Source organism: Gasterosteus aculeatus, chromosome 4, assembly GCF_964276395.1.
Source record: "Gasterosteus aculeatus chromosome 4, fGasAcu3.hap1.1, whole genome shotgun sequence".
NCBI classification, from domain to species: Eukaryota; Metazoa; Chordata; class Actinopteri; order Perciformes; family Gasterosteidae; genus Gasterosteus; species Gasterosteus aculeatus.
In genome coordinates, this window is record NC_135691.1 from 1,415,978 (window position 1) to 1,436,332 (window position 20,355).

The 20,355-nt window shown below is 46.0% G+C and overlaps 1 protein-coding gene across 10 annotated transcripts in view; it reads right to left on the reverse strand.

Annotated features, from left to right (window-relative positions):
- Nucleotides 1-20,355, reverse strand: part of fam13b (family with sequence similarity 13 member B) — a 43,996-nt gene that overhangs the window by 12,265 nt on the left and 11,376 nt on the right. For all 10 annotated transcript variants that reach the window (XM_078101714.1, XM_078101712.1, XM_040175643.2 and 7 more), the window contains exons 4-10: nt 17,617-17,829; nt 16,790-16,967; nt 16,407-16,551; nt 9,451-9,581; nt 3,067-3,111; nt 1,002-1,088; nt 440-587 (exon numbers count right to left, since the gene is read on the reverse strand). In XM_078101714.1, coding sequence (XP_077957840.1) covers nt 440-587; nt 1,002-1,088; nt 3,067-3,111; nt 9,451-9,581; nt 16,407-16,551; nt 16,790-16,967; nt 17,617-17,829 — 947 coding nt within the window. The remainder of the gene's footprint in view (nt 1-439; nt 588-1,001; nt 1,089-3,066; nt 3,112-9,450; nt 9,582-16,406; nt 16,552-16,789; nt 16,968-17,616; nt 17,830-20,355) is intronic.

Below are 20,355 nucleotides of genomic sequence, written 5' to 3' on the forward strand. Positions count from 1 at the left end.
AGGTTTCTCTTCAGTCCCAGGAGACGTCTCACTCCGTCTCCCCCAGGCTCTGAATCACGCGTTTCACCGCTTGAACCCGAGCGGCACCTCTTCCAACCCGTCAGAACAGAACAAAGACGGCCGTGCTGATAAAATCAGACATTCAGGCTCGGGACGGACCGAGAGACGGGGACAGGAAGGAGGTCAGCTATGGGAAATATGCTGCCAGCCCACGCAGCAACTGGTCGGCTCTGTGTATTGTCTGTTTGTTGAGGACATTCCCACTGTGTGTGTTTGTTTGTGTGAGAGACTGGATTTTCTGAGCCCTTTCTGTTTTTTTTGGGTCTTTTTAAAATCCATTTGTCTCTAACTTAAACTATCGACAGTGTGTGTCAGAGCGTGTGCACGTGTAGTATGAATTCGCCGGGTACTTGTGTGTGTTTCCGTGTCGCCAACAAACCCGTGTGTCCGTCTGGCTTTGTTGTACGAGCTGCTCGCTCGGTGTGAGCGGGGTCTCCCCTTCTGTGTGGCAGGGGCTGTCCTCGGGGTCAGTTTGTTGCGCCTCGTCTCCATGGCGACCTTGTTCTGCAGGCTCACTGGGACTCACCCTGCAGGACAAAGCAATAAAAGAGGCAGTAAAATAAGATGAAGATGAGTAAAGTGCTGTGACATGTTGTCTTGTCTGAGGTGACTGACCACTGAACAGCTGCTTCCCCCCAAACATGTTTGCTAATTAACATCACAGCTGTCAACATGTTTACTAGTAACTTGAGCCCTTCGTACATAATGTTCACTAGAGACGGTTCTTCAAAGCCATCGGAGGCGCTCGCCACCACTGAGGAATCTGGGAAACGCATGTTCCCACCAGCAGGGGCACGCGGGGTGAAAAGTACAACACAAGCCGTTTTGCCCAGTGTGAAAATGTTCTTAAACATGAGACAAGTGTATTTACGTTGTGTGCGTGTGCTGTGCGTGTGCATGTGCGCATGGGGGCATGTTGCTGCGTGCGTCTGGTCTCTCACCCCCGGCTGTCGTAGTTGGTGTCGATGGAGGTTTTCAGCTCCAAGAAGTGCTGCTCCACCGCGGCCCTGATGGTTCGCTGGATTATCCTGGAAAATGCAAAGAGACACATTTAAGATTCATACGCATATGCACACGTTAGAATGTAATTAGTAGCATTCTCTTCATATTCCGAAGTGCTGCATCGTAGCCTCAGACTATCAGACCTAAGCGGACATCAAACCCTTAAAGTGTCTCAGAGTTACGCAGCGAGTAAGAATGCGGCTCGTGTTCTGTCCACTGGGGCGAGTTCAGCTCGGCTGTAATGAGAGTAAACTGTGAAGCTTCCCAGTGATACGATCTGCACAACATCAAAGGTTTACTTGGGTTCACATAACTGCTCTGGGTAAGATCCTGTCCTCTGGCTTTTATTTGTTGATTCAGCAGCGGCCAATAAAAATGTCCCCTTCAGTCACATAAATGAAGTGTCTGATGTAAACTCGAGGACTGGATGTGTATCAGGGAGGTTGATTCACATCGGCTTAGTATTCATTTACTAATGAACAGTAGAGCCCTAATACCACGTTGTCTTCAACCTGACATCTGAAATATCAAAAACGTGGCGAGAATTAAGTGCATAATAAACATTTTTTAAAAACGACCGTCTGTATGGACATTTTTAATATTCTGCTGTATAAAAACAGCAATCAGTATTATAACAAAAACTATAAATTAAATTATCTCATTTCCTCTGACTGAAAACTGATTCTTTACCTGTCTTTACAGTTAAATAACTTTGTGATCAACTTAATATAACTGCATCTTTTGTTGAATTATTGAATCTCCTCTACATGAGATTCGTTTATGTTTTATTGTCTCCAGATGTACTGAATACTGTGAGCTGTGCATCGTTTACCATTTAATTAAGACCTGTATTTTCAGACTACGGTTTAGCAGTAATGATGCACAGTTCAAATGTTGGAACCATGCGGAAGCTTCCTCACGCGATCCCACCGTCATCCGCCGCTTCCAATGAACAGAAAGACTTCTGCTAATCAATTAAGGGCTGGAGCTTCAAACGGCGGATGTGTTTATCTCCACGCAGCGAACGAGAGCATGACTCATCCTCTAAAGCAGAATAACGAATCCAACACGAGAGCCTGTTAATCACTGAAATGGTTCTTTTTCCATTCGGGGCTATTTAACAAATCCCTATTAAGGAGAAACTGAAGCCTGGTCCAGTTATGAAAGGATTAATAAGGCTCAGACCAGAAAGCAGGGAGGGGAGACGACACGACGGCCTATAAAAGGCAGCACAGCGGTCCAGCTCTGACCTGCTTGTTTCCGTCGGCGTGTGAAGCCCAGAGAGTTAAAACTATTGGACACGTTTAGCACTGTGGTTTTCACGCTAACGCACAGCCCCGTGGTGAGCGGTTACTGTCACGCAGCGAAGAGGCCCGACGGTCACGTGGTGCTGTTCATGTCCTCGAGGCTCCAAAAAGCACACAGTCACACAAAATGCTTCAGTTCAGCTTCGTAACCAAAACACACGGCTTCCCTCTTCATCACTTCCTCCCAACTCTTCTCAGCCGCCTGCTGACTTCTTCTGTTGATGGTTATTTCCTCTCGAGCCGATGGCCCTTTGCTTCCCGTTAACGCTCTATTGTTTCTTAGTGTAGCTCGTGTAGGAGCCCGAAGTGTGCATATTGTTTAAATTGGATGTTCTTATATTGAAGACATTATATTGGATATATGTTGGCATGACGCCCCCTTTATTTTCTTTCTTATCTTGACGTCATGTTTGCAGCAGCTGCACCTTCGATGGGCTGATTAGGCCCTGGAGCAGTTTTTCTACCGTGTGACGGAATGTGTTTTGGTATGTTTTTTAACGCTTTTTTTCGCGGAAATAAACACCAATCTAAAAGAAGCGTCAAGGAAATGGACTCGGTGTGTCTGCAGCTCAATTGTGGCCTAATAATGTTGGCGACCGAAGGAACGCCGCTACAGCTGGAATGCGGGCAGTACATAAGGAAGTGCCTATGTGTGCTGCAGCGAGGGCACAACGTGCTGGTGAGTGCGTGCACTTACTCTGCAGAGTCAGCAGGCAGGATGGATATGGAGGAGAGGTGGGAACTGTAGGAGGAAAAGAAAACATTGTTAGCACCTCAGACTCCTCGACCCCTTCAGCCTCAGACACGGATGCTCCTCGGAGCAGAAAGAGACAAAACAGCGGAGAAGAATGACAACAACCACGAGTACATGTGAGCATACTCACTGTGTGTGTGTGTGTGTCTGTGTGCGTGCGTCAAGTCAGACATGATGAGCGGAGTGATTAAAATGAGGCTATTGAACAAATGACAATCTCAAAGAAATGCAATAAACACACACACAGACACACACACACACACACACAAATAGTCAAAGTTCCCTCACTGGCGCCTCTCTGGGTGGGCAGATTGCTATTTAGGCTACGGAGCACCGCTAAGTCCTCCTGATCAGATAAAAGGGTGTGTGCGTCAAATCATATTCTGTGTTGCTCCACAAAAAAGGGAGCGTGTGTGTGTGTGTGTGTGTGTGTGTGTGTGTGTGTGTGTGCGTCGTGAAACAGGGATCAAATGAGTCTGTTGATTCAGCAGCCTGCCGCTGGCCTTGCAAATCTCTCTCTCACACACACGCACACACACTCACACACACACACACACACACTCTTAGTGGGGTGAGCAGTGCTCGTGGTTGTCTTGTGCGACAGAGGGGAGCTCCAACAACCTGAGGAGTGATGACGGGCGAGAACGTCACCTCCCAGTCGACTAAGGAACCTGGAGGATGTTAAACCGGCTCCATCGCAGCAGCTGATCCCCGATCCTCCAGGACGACGCGCTTCCCGTGTCTACTTTACCACCGCTAATAGCGCTGCTCATTAGCCTTCAGCCTCTCAGTTAGCCTTTACTAGGTTAGTAAGTTCCTTGAGATGTCTGTTTGGCCAAAGATAGTGAAGAGAACGGCTCACTTCATGATCAATGTCAGATTGCAGAATGCAGCTGGACGCACATTTTAACAAACAGACCATGAAGATAAAGTGTCTACTCGTGTCGTTGATCTGAGCCTAAAACAGACAAAAAGGCTGAGAGTGCAACAGCAAACAAGTATTTGGAGATGAACATCTACTCCCATGACCTGTACTGGTAATGAAACCACGACATTTGAGCACAACTAGATGTGACTTTTAATGTACGGAATATAATATGATACTTCACATGATAATGCTATCTAGCATTTTGCGCCTCAAAGGCTTGTGACCTTCATGTGGGAGCAGATGAAATCGTGGTTAACTTTTTCCCTGCTGTAGATCACTACAGCAGGGAAAAAGTTAACTTGAGCAAAATGTTTTTTAAAAAACACTTAATGCTTATTTTTCTATTCTTTTCAAGGCAGAGTTCACGTTTTATAGGTAAGAGGCATCAGTTGTGGATCTTGTGGCGTCACCTTATCTGACTACAACATCTCACAATGACTGCAGGTCAAATTAACAACAGAGTAACGTTGGGAAAGGGCTGATAAAGGGCGTCCTTCCTTTATTTACAGCAATGGCTCGATACAAAGGGAACAAAGAAGAGTGTGCGTGTGTGTGTGTGTGTGTGTGTGAGCGTAAGGTGAGTTTGAGGTTAGTTGTGATTCCAGAGGTGCTGTTGTCAGCAGACCTGATTCTGTTCTCTTCTGGCTCTGAGGTCTTGTACTCTGCTGCAGTGCTGAATGCATTCTTACATCTGAGAAGAATCTAATTCTAATGAGTAATTATTCCCTCAATTACCGAATGTGTCGACCGCAATCAAGATCAAGAATCCACTTCTGTAATTTACACCCAACGTGAAGAACGTCCAGGAGCGGCCAACAACTTCCTCCAAGGGCACCTACATAGAAATGTTACATGTATATAAAACATGTTCTCGTGTTTTCAGCCCCTCTGTCGGAGAAATGCTGACACCTTCTCAGCCACATCCCTCGGCTCCTTGATATTGAAACTGCGTAACACAACTTGAGCTGTTACGTAAGGCCCTGCTCCGTTTCTATCCTCCTCTCTGTATTCTTTTTCCTTTCTGCCTGGTAACAAAACAACCGTCGAATCCCATTCCTCCATTTCTCATAAAAATAATCACTTAAAACCTTCCACTTATTCATTCACAAGTTGATCCATTAACGCAGCTTTTCCCTTTTCAACTCTTTGTTAACTATTCTTCTCTTAAACCCACACGTCGTTTATCATCGGACCTCGCCTGCGTCCATCCAGTCATTGCTTCCAGTCGGACTAGACAAGTTACGCAAGCTGCCGTTTACCTCTGCAGCAGAATGTCACAGGCCATTCTGATTCTGCCAGCTGTGTTCCCCTCAGCGCGGTCTGTCCTTTTTGTTTGGATTCAGCCTGAAGGCTCCTGAGGGTGGAGGTTGTGTGTCAGTTCCTCCGCTGCGTCTTCAAGCAGACGCGTACTGCAGGTTGTTGGGAGGGAAGTCGGCTCGACTTTCAGCCGATCTCAGCGAGCTTTCTATGTCTTTTGTCTTTTTGCCTCCTGTAGGAGCCGACTCCTCCTCCTCCGCCGCTCCCGGGTCGTCTCTGGCTCCGCCCTGTGTCCAGCGGGTCGCTCATCCACGTCGAGCACCTTGAGGCGTCAGTGCGAGCAGCAGAGCCGGGGCATCATCTGGGGGCATTGTGTGGCTTCTTCTGAACCAGGGAGTGTGCGTCTGTGTGTGTGGTTGTCTCTGCCTGCACTGCCCGGAGAAATGCTGCAGTAAACATCCAGAGCTCTGCTCAAATATATGAGCTTCTGATGTAACCAGGCAACAAACCCCCAGGAGGACCAATGAGACGGGGCGGGCCGAAGTTGAGAGCCAATCGTGAAGAAGAAAGGACTCCCGTGAGCCAATCAAGAGTCAGAAAGGGGAGGAGATTTGACTTTTTCTGGTCGACTCAGGAGGTGGAAATGAATTCAGTAGTTATGACGGCCAGAGGACTAATGGTGTACTCACACACACAGGTACACACGCACGCACAAAAAACGCACACGCCTGTGTGTGTCATATCATTGCGTGAGAGCATTTAAACATTTGATGGGATATTGGTGAGAGAGATGAGAAGAGGGACAGCGATACCTGAAGGGAAACGGCGCTGAGAAAAAGAGGGAGGGGCTTATTCAAGCTTAATTGTTGTGTTTCAGTGCATTTCAGTTAGGGGCGTGTCCCTGCTGAGAACGCCAAGCCGGCCGGAAACGTAACTGTTCAACTTTAGTAGCATCTGGTTGCTAAGATACGGAATACTTGAGAAGTGAGTCTTGAGGGAAACAACGTGGGCACCTGTTTGGTGAATCAGATTCTGTGAGCGAGCAAACGTCTCTGCTTGCACCGCTGTTTCGTTTTAAACTTAGATCAACCCTGTTATCCCACAGGGGAAATGTGGAAACACGAGGACACCACAAAGTCCACAATACAAACAACAGCATAACACGCACAGCAGCACAAGGCTCCGATGAAGACAGAGGTCTGATCCCGCCCCTGCTGCGCTCTCATTGGTGGATGGATAAAAAGTGGCCGTGGCAACGAAGCATTTCAACTCTTAGGGCCCCCCCCCCCCTTGCACGCTCAGTGTCTGGTAAATACTGCTACTTATACTAGTAAGACTCTGGTTATAACGCGTTAGGGATGTGGCCCCTTTTATCTCTGACTACACTGCGTGTCAGATACTGTAGAACAGCAACACGCGTCACGGCACGAAGGAGACTACGTCAGGTTCTTTATGTCCTCGTAATGTTTCCATCAGGACAAGACTTCAGATTAACCGTGTTCAAATTAACAAAGGACACCACACTTGAGATTCTCTTGTCTGGATTCCACAAATTACTCAAGGAAATGAAGGATAACCGCTGTGCAACTTTGTTCGTTAATCATCGACTGGTTTGCCGTTGATTTGTGGCTCCTGGTACTTTACCACAAACTCTAATCTCAACATTTAGCGCTATGATAGCACACGTGTTGCGTGCCGCTATCCAGGTCAGTCGGTCTATCACATTACACGTTGTGTCCTGCGCACAATCAGGAAGTGAAAGGAGGACACAACGCGACACATTATTATACAAGACAACGAGAACATCAACAACACGCGCCTATAGGAAGAGGCAACTGTCAGAGCGTAGTTCATGTTTATATTTTGGTCAGATGTCTTATTTCAATGTGTCAGTAGTGCAGTTCCTGTTTATTTCTGTAAATCACGCAGACATATGATTCACAACAGGTGACTGTGTGGAAAAGCAACACAGCAGGCTCAGCTGTGAGACACATGACCCTCAAGGACTCTTTGAGGGCTTTGCTTCACGAAGTAAAGAATTGTCTGGAATATGCCTCAACTTTAAAATAAAAAAAATAATAATACGAGATGGCGAAGAAGACCGGAAAACAACCGAGGAGTTTGGATGCAAGCAAACGTCCCGCTGGCGTCTGATTGGTCGCTCGCTGAAAGCTCAACCAGCCCAGAAGGGAACCGGATTCAATCAACACCGAGGGCCGGCGTGATGTGGTGAATGAGTCCATTACCCCCCCCCCCCTTACCAGGGCCAGGAGTGGATCCCTCTGCCTGCCAGGATATTTCTGTGGCCTCGTGAAAAATATTTTCCACAGAGGAGATATAAGCAGAGTAGAGGAGGGAAGTAGTAACGGGGGAAGCAGATGGATCAGAAGAGAAATACCAGGGTTGATATATATATATATAGATTTGAAATGAGCACAGCTGTCAGCATGTAAGGTGTGTGTGTGTGTGTGTGTGTTGGCTGTCAGAGTCTATAAAGGGAGCACAGACTTCCCTGTCTGTCAAGTACAAGACAAACAACCTCGCCTCGGTTAACATCGAGTCACTAGACAGGAACTTTCTCTCCCTCTCAGACCGACACGACCAGCGGTGAGTCGGGGAACAGCTGATGAAACACGTGTAACAGTCAACGAGTCTCAGTTAAACAATTAACAGTGAACTCAGGATTTTAAACTGAAATGCAAAACAAATCAACAACTCATTTTTCGTTAAAAGAGCTGTTTTTTAAAAGCACCACAACCACAACCATAAAATTCCCGAGGGTGGTTGATTGTAGGTCAGATGAGCAGATAGCCCAACAGATGTATTCTTTAAGCTGCGGTGTGGACCTTGTGCGGGTCTACGTTTGCAGCCATAATCCCCCCCCCCCCCACCAGACACCGGGGTCAGACAAGGTCACAGGGATGACTGCCAGCCGCCGCTGCAGCACCATTAATACCGACTGGAACACGTGCAGATGAAAGTGCAGCTGTTTGGTCAGTGCCGTGTGATGAAAAAGAAAATGCTGCATGTACACCCCCCCCTTTGAGTACCAATGCAGCTGCTATCAACAGCCAGTAAACACACACACACAAGGACGGGGAGACATGTGTGCTGTGTATGTGGATTATTGTCTGTAATCATCTTAAAAGCTAGTGGGACTAGCAGGAAGACTAGCAGCACGCAACACACACACACACACACACACACACACACACACACACACACACACACACACACACACACACACACACACACACACACACACACACACACACACACACACACACACACACACACACACACACACACACACACACACACACGTTGATTTATTGTCTTGCATTGCTTCACAGCGTGATCTTTATCTAACAGGTAACCAGCTCACGGCGCTGAACCAACACACCTTGTTACAAACTTCCTTGTTACAAACGACGGTTCAGTCTCCACAGCAGGACAGTAACCGATACATTTGGGGAGGTTGAGAACACAAAATGAACTTTTCTGTATAAAAAGAGCATGGATCCATAGCAGATGAGGAGGACAGCAGAACAACTGCCCTCCAATTAAAGGAACATTTTGCACAACACTTTGACTGAAAATGAAGAGTTTTTTTTACAATAAAATGCACCGGTAATTTCCATGGTCCATTTGTAATGTAAATAGTGATTTGTTTTGAATAAACCTGCTGCTGCTTTGCAGAGAGGAGCGCGGACTCACTGACCTACTTACCGATTTCACCCGAAAGGCATTCTGAGGCCTTTTGTGTTTCCTTTTGAAACGTTGTGACTTTGTGACCATAAGACCACAAAGGAAGTGACCTTTGTGGTCTGTAGTGACTGGAGTTAAATACGGTGGTGTTCTGGAGACATGATAAGTTGATGGGTTATAGTTTTGGGGGTTTTGTGATTTGCAGTTTTAAATGTAACGTGCAAATCTTGTTTCGCAGCATCATCGTCTCCTTTGAGCATCACTGGTTGATAATGACACTGTTCTTTGTGAGAATACACCAAAGATAAACAACAGTGTGGCTTTCTGGAATCAACGTGAAGGAGATCAACAACCAGAGGGGATGCGGACGTTAAATAATGAGCGGATGAGCGAGTGCAGCGACTCCTCTCATGCGGTGAGTCGTGGTGCCTCACCTGGCGGCGGGGTCGTCATGGGCGAGTGTGTGTCGTGGTGAGTCGGAGGAGGAGACGGGACCCTCCTCTCCGTCCTGAGGCAGCTCTTCACATTCGGTCTCGCACTTCTCGTCGTCCAACAGCTCTGTGATCTGAGGACGGAAACACGCAGGTTATCACTATGTTATTGGCGTGTGACCCAATGTCCGTCTATGAAGGAATAACAACCGGAGATTACCACGTTTACAAAGCTGAGATTCTTATTTTGGGAGTTGGTTTGGTTTCTCAAAAGGGAAAATAGTCAAATATGACATGAAACCTTCGGGCAGTGCTGTACTCATGAGACGTTTCATGTTTTCCGGTGAATCTCACCAGGAGGAGGCGAGCAGCCACTCATGCAGCAGAGGCTCGTGTGGATGGTTTATAGTCGCTCCTCCAACCAGAGGAGCTCACATCAAAACCATGTAGGTTGACAAAGAGGAAGACGAGTGTTCCTTATGGGGGGAACTTTCTCAAAAGTTATCAGGAGGAAGCGCGCTCAGGAAACGTGGTGAAGAAACACTTTCTTCTCCTCCGTCTCTGCCTCCCTCCTTCTCTCCTCTCAACAGCGAGCCCATCTGCTGCTGTCACGGTGCCGTTGCTACGGCAACACCCCCGTTCCAAGCGCTCCGATTGGTTGTCAGGGAATTATCGTCACATTGTGCAGATTATTGAAGCTGACGCAGGAAAGTGATTATAAGAAGAAGTCCTGCTCTACACACAGCTTCACCCTCACTGGGTACATTCTCCATTAAAACAGTGTTTCTCACAATGAGGTTAGGAGGTCAAAATGAGTTAAATGTTGACTAAATCGTATAAAAAAGCTGAGAAATAATAAATGTCACCACGCCGTCTGACTTGAGCTTAGCGAAAATATTTAGTCTCAACCAATTAGAACTTCAGGTTTGCACGTAAACACAACGGAGTGGTTCCTTAGTTGTGACAAATCAATGCAAGATCCAGTGTTTCCCCACAAGGGAACGACAGAGGAAACACAGAGAACCGTTCTAATGTGTTGAATGAAATATTTTCATTAGTTACATTTTAGACAGAACTACTACGTTTAGCTTCAACTAGTCATGATTTAAACGCAGATATCTTTCGTCTGGCCAATCTATATATACACTAATGTATTATACAACAATAGCTGGTTCAATGCTTGTACAAGAAGAAATGGTCATTATGTTTGTCAAATATTTAAACTGAGCGAGGGAGCATGATCTCAATGACATTAAGAGATAATCAGCAAGGGGTACGATCTCTCCTTTAAGTCCAATTAAATCATATAAAAACAGTCATCAAACAGGCAACTTTCTGCTATCTGCATTCCGATAAGTGTTCTTTTGTTCCTAAAGTCATGGGCAGGATGAAAGGTCCCAGTTTAAGGGACCTAAAGATGTCAATTGAAACTCCTGGTCAACGTAAAGGACATATTCCATCACGGCCGTTTGCTTGTGTTATGCAAAACCTCAAATATGGACGTCCCTTTGTATGTGATCATTGAACTTAATAAATAATGGAACTTTGATGTATTACAGGCGTTTATTTAAATGGCGTGAACGCAACGGAGGTTATCAGAGAGCCTTTGAGGAGATGTGACAAGATTAGTGGAAACGAGTTACACACATCATTCATATGCTGAAAATAATCACCCTCTTATTAAAGACTATGGAGAAAAAACCCTCCAGTTTAAAAAAAGAAGTGTTTTTCGGGATAAGAATACATCTCTGTTTGGTGAATGTGTGCGTTTGTGTGTGTGGGCGTCCTGAGCCTGCAACAAAAGGTCTTGGCCTTCGCCCTGGTCCAGCGGCCCGGTCCAGAGTTTCAGGACGGAAAATGAAGACAAACAACAATCCCAGTGGAGCGAGAACACAGAACAATGACTTCTGCCTGGAACTGACATTTCAGGTCTCAAAATGTCTCAAAGGACCTTTTGTACCTCCCCTACATTCTGATGTTAGTTTGGTAAATTCCAAATGAGTCAAAGCATTGTATTCAAAAATACACCAGAGAACTATAAAAGGCCTCTGCCTGTTCATTTAGATTCATCCTGTTGATTTGAAAATGTCACATCATGGATGCTTTTCCCTTCGTTTTTTAATGCAAATGACCTGAGTGTTGCAGCAACATTGAGGAGCTTTGTATCTATAAGTGATGGGTTTCAAATTGAAAACAAATTATAAACACAAGGATGAAATAATCATGATTTCTAAGCTCAAACAAGGCGTTCCTGCTCGTTAGTGCGAGACGTTTCCTTGCATCAGCTCCACCGGAGAGGAACGTACTGCAGGGAGCGGGACTGTTCCCACATGTTCAGGCCTATATGCTGCTGAACAGTAGGACAACCTCCGCTGTGGGACATTACTCCATTTGATGTCCCCGGTGCACAGCTGTAAAACCCCTGGGATATCTCGCACGTGGCTCAGCTCCAGAAGCATGCGATGGTTACACTCGCAGACCTGGAAACACGAGGCACGGTGAAGAGACACGCCAGGCCTCTGAGAGCTCGACGCACCGTTTATCTTAATGGCGCTTTAACTCAGACAAGTAGGGAGATCTGTTTTTCTGGACATTCAAAGGATCGCTCGTGCAGTTTGAGGGAGAACTGGAACCATGCAGCGGTGTTCTGCTTTGCTTATGTTTGTCTATAAATAAGCGTCTTACGACACAGGGGATCGACGTGTCAAATTGGGGCTTGAGATACTGCGGCCAAATGAAATCCAAATGAAATCCCTTTTTGACGAACGACGTCGATAGAATGCGGTTGATAAACCTTTTGTGCCACGTGGGCGGAGGATTCGGGAGGTGCAGTCGGGCCACGGACTATCTCAGTACTGAGCGCACAGAGGACGACACTTTGTTTCCTCCCCATTGTCCAGATACTCAAAAAGATCTTCTTCCATCCCCGAATCAGAAATACACACCCACCGGGATCGTCATGGCAACAGTAACCCAAAAGAAGGATGCCAGCCTCATTGAGTATAAAAGTTCTATCCCCTCCTATCCTTCGCCCTCCTATCCTTCTATCCTTCGCCCTCCTATCCTTCTATCCTTCGCCCTCCTATCCTTCTATCCTTCGCCCTCCTATCCTTCACCCTCCTATCCTTCACCCTCCTATCCTTCTATCCTTCGCTCTCCTATCCTTCTATCCTTCGCCCTCCTATCCTTCTATCCTTCGCCCTCCTATCCTTCTATCCTTCGCCCTCCTATCCTTCTCTCCTTCGCCCTCCTATCCTTCTATCCTTCACCCTCCTATCCTTCTATCCTTCGCCCTCCTATCCTTCTATCCTTCGCCCTCCTATCCTTCTATCCTTCGCCCTCCTATCCTTCTATCCTTCGCCCTCCTATCCTCCTATCCTTCACCCTCCTATCCTTCTATCCTCCTATCCTTCACCCTCCTATCCTTCTATCCTTCACCCTCCTATCCTTCTATCCTTCGCCCTCCTATCCTTCTATCCTTCGCCCTCCTATCCTTCTATCCTTCGCCCTCCTATCCTTCTATCCTTCGCCCTCCTATCCTTCTATCCTTCGCCCTCCTATCCTTCTATCCTTCGCCCTCCTATCCTTCTATCCTTCGCCCTCCTATCCTTCTATCCTTCGCTCTCCTATCCTTCTATCCTTCGCCCTCCTATCCTTCTATCCTTCGCCCTCCTATCCTTCTATCCTTCGCCCTCCTATCCTTCTATCCTTCGCCCTCCTATCCTTCTATCCTTCGCCCTCCTATCCTTCACCCTCCTATCCTTCGCCCTCCTATCCTTCTATCCTTCGCCCTCCTATCCTTCTATCCTTCGCTCTCCTATCCTTCTATCCTTCGCCCTCCTATCCTTCTATCCTTCGCCCTCCTATCCTTCTATCCTTCGCCCTCCTATCCTTCTATCCTTCGCCCTCCTATCCTTCTCCCTCCTATCCTTCGCCCTCCTATCCTTCGCCCTCCTATCCTCCTATCCTTCGCCCTCCTATCCTTCTATCCTTCGCCCTCCTATCCTTCTATCCTTCGCCCTCCTATCCTTCACCCTCCTATCCTTCGATCCTTCACCCTCCTATCCTTCTATCCTCCTATCCTTCACCCTCCTATCCTTCTATCCTCCTATCCTTCACCCTCCTATCCTTCTATCCTTCACCCTCCTATCCTTCTATCCTTCACCCTCCTATCCTTCTATCCTTCACCCTCCTATCCTTCTATCCTCCTATCCTTCACCCTCCTATCCTCCTATCCTTCACCCTCCTATCCTTCTATCCTTCACCCTCCTATCCTTCTATCCTTCACCCTCCTATCCTTCTATCCTTCACCCTCCTATCCTTCTATCCTTCACCCTCCTATCCTTCTATCCTTCTCCCCTCTATCCTTCACCCTTCTATCCTTCACCCTTCTATCCTTCACCCTTCTATCCTTCACCCTTCTATCCTTCACCCTTCTATCCTTCTATCCTTCACCTTCCTATCCTTCTATGGTGAACAGTGTGTGTGTGTGTGGTAAAACAATCATCCACCTCCATGCAGTGGCTGGAGGTGTGAGCTGCATGGTTACATCATTAACAGCTTCTTTTCCTCCCTCCCTCGATTTCATCCTTTTTCTCTCCGCACTCTCGCTATGTCTCCCCCATCTTCCTGGACTTGTTTTCTCCCCCTTCCTCTCTTAACCACACATTCTTTCTGCCCTGCGTGTTACATAAGACACACGGATCACTGCCCAGATGATTTGCTTTCACGGTGCCTGCTGCTCGTTCTTCTGCTCTCAACATTCGGCCATTGGGAAGCTTTTCCTCTTTATCCTCATTCATCTGAATTTGAACAATACAAATTGAATTCAAACAGCTGCAGGAAAGACATTTCTTCTTCTGCTGTTTATTCCATCTCAATCTAATTATTATTCTCCTGCAAGCCAGCAAGCTTGTTTTCCTCAATTAGTGAAGGATGTGACAGATGAGGACTCCAAGGCGCCTCCATTACGAGGCAGCAAAGCGTTTACTACGACAGTCGGCAGTTTTAAATACATTGCAGAACTGCCAAGAAGAAGAAACAAAAAGAGGAGGGAGGGGGAGGGGGGGAGATGGCAGTTGAGTGTAACTGAAAAGGTGAGTTACTACAGACACGGTTGCAGCCGTTAACTTTAACATTTAAATATGATCTCTACCTTAATGCTGCTTTGTTGAGATTAAACTGTCAAACGGCGACATGAAATAACAATCCACAGCAATTATTGTCTTCCTTTGTGCACGTTATCGTCCAATAACACAATGTGGTGAAGCCCCCGTGAAATGAAAGGTTGCCGGTTATTCTTTGAGCAGACCCTGCGTGTTGCCGGGTAACGGGGGGAATAACTCCGGGTTAGTTGAGTCTCGTTTCCTAGTGTCAGTTCAACTCGCTCACACAGCTCAGCACTTATAGTGCAACAGGCCGGTGTGTGTGCGTGTGTGTTGTGTGTGTGGTGTGCGATGGGCTCTTCTACATTCTTATGAATGTATTTTCTTGGTAGAAGAACTTTCGGTTCAGTAGTTCCATGTATAAAACACAAGTACTTCCTGAAATACTACACCGCACTAATACTACTGGCTCACTAAGGTTTGTGTCACTGGAGGAGATTTGCGTTTCTAGATAAGATGAAGTCATTAAATCCCAAAGTGTTTCCTGTCGTGGCCCCGGTCACAAGATCCACTGATCAGGATCTCCGGAGTGAATTCCTGCAACCTGGTGGATATTTGGAGGGTGTTTTTATCCACAATTTATAAAACACAAACCTCCATCCAAGATGTATCACGAATGGGAACGTTTGTTTTTCTTGATTTGTAATCTCATTTTATTTGTAACTACAGTGATCCCTCGCCACTTCGCGGTTCACTTATCGCGGATTCGCTATTTCGCGGATTTTCATATTGCATTTTTTTTTTTTTTGGTGCATTGTGCTCTGCATTCTGATTCGCTAAAAACTCACTCCCGAGCCGTTAATTACAGTTCTCCAACGTAATCGATGGTGGCATGTCGGTGTACAAGGATCTTTTTGCAAAGAAGAAAAAAGAGCGACAACAGCTGCCTATCACTATGTTCTTCTCCCGAACAAACACACCTGCACCGCGGGCTTCAGAAGAAGAGAACACTGCAGAGCGCAGTCAGGATGCAGCGGCCCAGTCTGAAGAGCAGTGAAACGGCCTACACGCGAGTCACTGTATTTGTATACATGTAATAGTTGCTAATTGTAAAAAAAAAAAAAGTTTTCTATTTCGCGGATTTCACTTATCGCGGGTCATTTTCGGAACGTAACCCCCGCGATAAACGAGGGATTACTGTATTTAAATGGAATGTCGATAAATAATACTGTATCAATTCATAACAATGTAGAATTTTCCATGACAAGTATATACTTGAAACAAACAACTTGCTTCAGGTTCTCCAATGTTAGCAAAAGCCAGGTCATCAGAGTCAGAGTCACTTAATGTGGGATACTGTATAAGAGCATTAAGCAATGGCAGTTAAAAGCCACATTCAGCGCGTCGCTAAAGAGGACGAAAAATGTATGTTTGATGTGTTTTGTAATTGGACTATTTCTCAGGGGTGTAATAGCGTTTATCTTATGCAAAAAGCTTTTCAATAATGTGCAGTTCATTCTTTTTTCCCTATGGAAATGTATTGCAATTTTTAAATCCATATTCTGACTATAGAAGGGGAAATAATTACTACAAAGACTTATTTGGGTGGAGTGCTGAGCAAAAATAGAACAAATATACGTTGTATTATCCATATGAGATGAGTGGGTTTGAGACCAAATATTAAAATGAGGAATAGAATTAATAAAGAATTACAACCTCTCTAAACATATTTTAAGTGTAACACAAATGAGACCAGGTGCCATATTTACCATGTTCGGACAAAGTCTTCAGGAGATTAACTTGGCGATGGACAGAGAAGGTGAGGAGGTGAGGAACGGAGGTGACGGCCGGTACCTGTTCGTTGATGGAGCTGTAGTCGTTGGTGGTGGAGACGTCATCTTCCTCGGAGTCAAACAGGCCCTCCTGGTTGTCCAACAGCTCCGCCAGCACTCTGCTGACAGACTCCTGGTCCCGAAGGTCCTCTCCTTCAGTTGACAGACTGCGAACACGAGGCCAGAGAAGAGCGTGTTGAGTCACTTGTGCACTGGTCCTCATGGGAGGTCAACTAACTACAGGAAGCGAATACATGCATGTGTAAGTGCCTCCGTGTGTATCTTTGTCTGGGTGTATGTGCAAAGCATGCACGTGTTTGTCCTCCGCTCACAGTATCCGACAGCGCAAACCCTTTTGCAAAAGAGATGATTTAGGTCATTTAGGCACAGTTATGGGCGTCTTACTGGAAGATGTCGGGCCCGAAGACAGCGGCCAGCGTGCCGATGTTCCAGCTCTCCTGCTGGAGGGAGGCCACGCTGGCCAGGAAGCGGCACAGGAAGCGCAGCAGGCCGTAGTTGAGCTGGGGAAGCTGCTGCAGCAGGTACTTCAGGTTTCTACACAGATCTTCTTCATTGCTGTAATCTGAAGGTGGTTAAAGAGATGGATACGGGTTGTGAGTGATGCCACTTTGAAATGCTACATTGCCGTTAACACATTTTACTTATTCTCATTACTTCCAGTAGAAACGACTGTTAATCATAATTACCATTATAATAATATGCCCGACGCATGCTGCACTCAATGCTGCTAAATGCTCCTTTTCACGATGTGGAAGGAACTATGGGATATCAATTCTTTTACGTTCATGCCAGGTTGACCTTAAACATTCTTCACTAAAGAAAACGTGCAGCCGCAAATGAGATAAATGTCTGATCCCCAGTGGGAGGAGAGATGAGGTGGAACAGAAAAGGCCTTAGTGGTGTAGTAATGCTATGACAGTATATGGAGATGATAAAAATGAATGACATGGTGAGTCCCAGCAAGCTCCCCACTGCTGTGTTATGCATGACAGCCACATGGGATAGATAGATTATCAGGGGTAGAGGCCAGTTGTGAAAGTGACAACATATTGTCCATTAAGCATGTATGGATAGCATAAAAGATGAGATATTAATTAGATATGAAGCATTACATGATTTCTATAGCTCAAAATACGTCATGACTAAACGGTGTTGATGGGTTCAGAGGATGAAAAGGCACCGGGGTTGGAGAAGCGGCGCTCCTCACACACCTTGGTGAAGCTGTAGAATGTGACCCTGTATGGCCGTCGGGATCACCGGCTCAGGAAGCTCCTGCAGGAAGAGTCGCAGCAGACTGACCGCTGACGCCAGGTCCGCCTCCTTCTCTAGCTCCACCTCCTCCCCACTGTCATAGCGCTGGCGCAGCCAATCCACGCGCTCCGCGTTGCCGTTAACAAGGAAGAGCCCCTCCAGGTCCAGAAGACCTGACCACACGTAAGGCAAACTCATTGCAGCGTTTTTCAATTATGTGATCTTATTTTCCTGATTTGTTTAATGAGTCTGGGTCCTTTTTTATTTGTTGATCCCGCTCTAGCACCTACTGCTGATCCAATCAACGCCGTCTACTGCAACGCAACTACGCAAAGTGTCAGAAAAGAATTCAGCGGGATAAGAGTAAATATGTCACTGACGCACCTGATAAACATCCCCAACGTGCCAACGAGAACAATCATTTACATCCCGCAGGGACTTTTCCTCTCGTCTAGTTTGAGCGATGGGGTGACGGGGTACTTCTGAGCTTTGGACCCAATGAAAATAAATAACTGCCCGACGTGTTAATTTAATGGACAACTGAAGAATGAACCGGTGACTTATTTGGTCCAGAAATGCAGGAGGTGCTTTTGCGTGGTTCAACAACAACAACCAGGCCGGTGGATCATCTAGAGCGCCACGTAGCCCCATAAAAAATATGTATTGGTGATTTTGAGGGGAACCCTACGGGGATTTGTCTCCATTCCTAACCGGTCGTCCTTTTTTCCCCTCATCCTATCGCATACAAAGTCCCTCTTTGTCATGATGACTACTGCAGATGTCAAGAAGCGAAAGTACCAAGATCATTGTGACTAAACACCTCGATCACGTGATCGCATCGACCGAGTTAAGCGGCGTTGCTTCAACAAATATTTACACAATGACAATTTAAATGAGTTTCAGGCGTCTCAGTGACTCAGTGGTCAAAGGCCGATAACAGAACAATCTTCTGACATGTGCATGACTTTACTAGACTGAAGAACCAGGAACACGCTGGATGCATAACCTTCAGACACAACTCCAACCGGGGACATGACGGGCGGTTCACTGGCTGAGTAACTGCCGGATGGGCAGCGGCGCTCTAATTGATGCGCCGGCAGGATTAAAGCCTGATTACATAACCTCGTCTGGTTGAGCGGGTCGGTCTCACCACCAGCCGGATTCACTTGTCACTTGAGTGGATAGAGGTGAAGGTTCATTTCAATAGCTTTAAAAAAAGAAACGTACCGACCGGGTTCACAGGTTTTTATAAGAAAATGTATTATGACTAAACCTTTCTGTTTTCTTTACTTTTTTCTCCGTGGATGTTTCTGACCTGCAGGCCTACATGATATGTAGATAAAACTCGCCTTTGAGCCATCAAATTGCTTCCACGGTGGGACACAAAGTCAATCCATTCTACATGCATATGCAAGGTTGACCAGAGATGATGAGATTTAGGGAAACAACCTTTGAGGGACTGACTCGGTATCTATTGGGATCACACCAATCGCACAAAGAGGATAGACTGGTGGAGTGGGGTGGGAGGGGCTTACTGGTGGTGTTATCTAGCCAGCATCATCACCGACTAAATGCACAAACATTTAGTCTGTGGCTGGTTGGTTTAGAACTTAAATTTGCCTCCAAAAGATCCCACTTTCTTATCGTGGAGCTTCTCTCCTTTAGAGCAGCATGTCTTGCAGCTGCCAACTAGCCCTAATGAAGACAGTGACATAAGACTGAAGTCCCTGCTCCGCGAGGCCTGAAGGAAAATGTCCCAGGGGGACGCGGGAAAAGCCCCGGGACAATACTGAGGTAGCTTCCTCTCCTTACCGCGAAGCTCCTCTGTTTCACAGAAACAAGTGTTGTGCATCATGGACCGAGGAATTCAGAGTTCATCTTATCACATAAACTGGTTGACAGATTTCAGTTCATCCTGATGGGGGTGGGGGGGCGGGGGCAGGAGAAGGCACTTAGAAGTGATAAGTGACATAACAACAGCAGCATTCACGTGTTTGTCTTCATCCAATCTTACATCAAGTCACAATGATTGTGCATTTTCTGTTTAACTGCCTGAAGGTGCAGAGACCTTTTACTCTACTGGATACGGGTTAAAGGAGCCGCTGTGGCTAAAGGGGCTTTAATCACAATGGCCCTCCGGCCCGCCTGTCGAACACCAGTTGAGCGAGACACTGAACCTTAAATTGCTCCTAATATTCAAAATAGGTTAAATGCAGAGGTCGTATTTCAATGGGTGAGCTGTCATTAAATTCTATATGTTGTATTTTTTAGTAGTATTTTTTCTTCATTCAAAAGTTAAATACGTTGAAATGAATAAAGAAGATCCAGTGTTGCTATAATACAATAAATGAAACTGAAAGCAATTATAATAAAGTGTAAGCTTTTACTGCCTGCAGGGGGATGTAGCTGCATATTAATACAGTGCAATACAAGAACACTGAAATGTTCAAGATCTGCTCTTACAAAGACAATATTTTGCTGCCAATTCAATCATTTTTAAAAGAAGCAATTCGATAATAAGATCCCTTGTCCAAGCATGAAAATAAAAAGCATGAAAAGGTTTTATTGAGTAACTGCGTGTGTACGATGTTTTTTGCTTTTATTTCAACTAATGTATCACCAAACATAGGGTGTGCAGTAGTCAATGAAAAATGTACTATATCACAGATTCTGCTTGTTTATCTGGCATCTCAATGTAC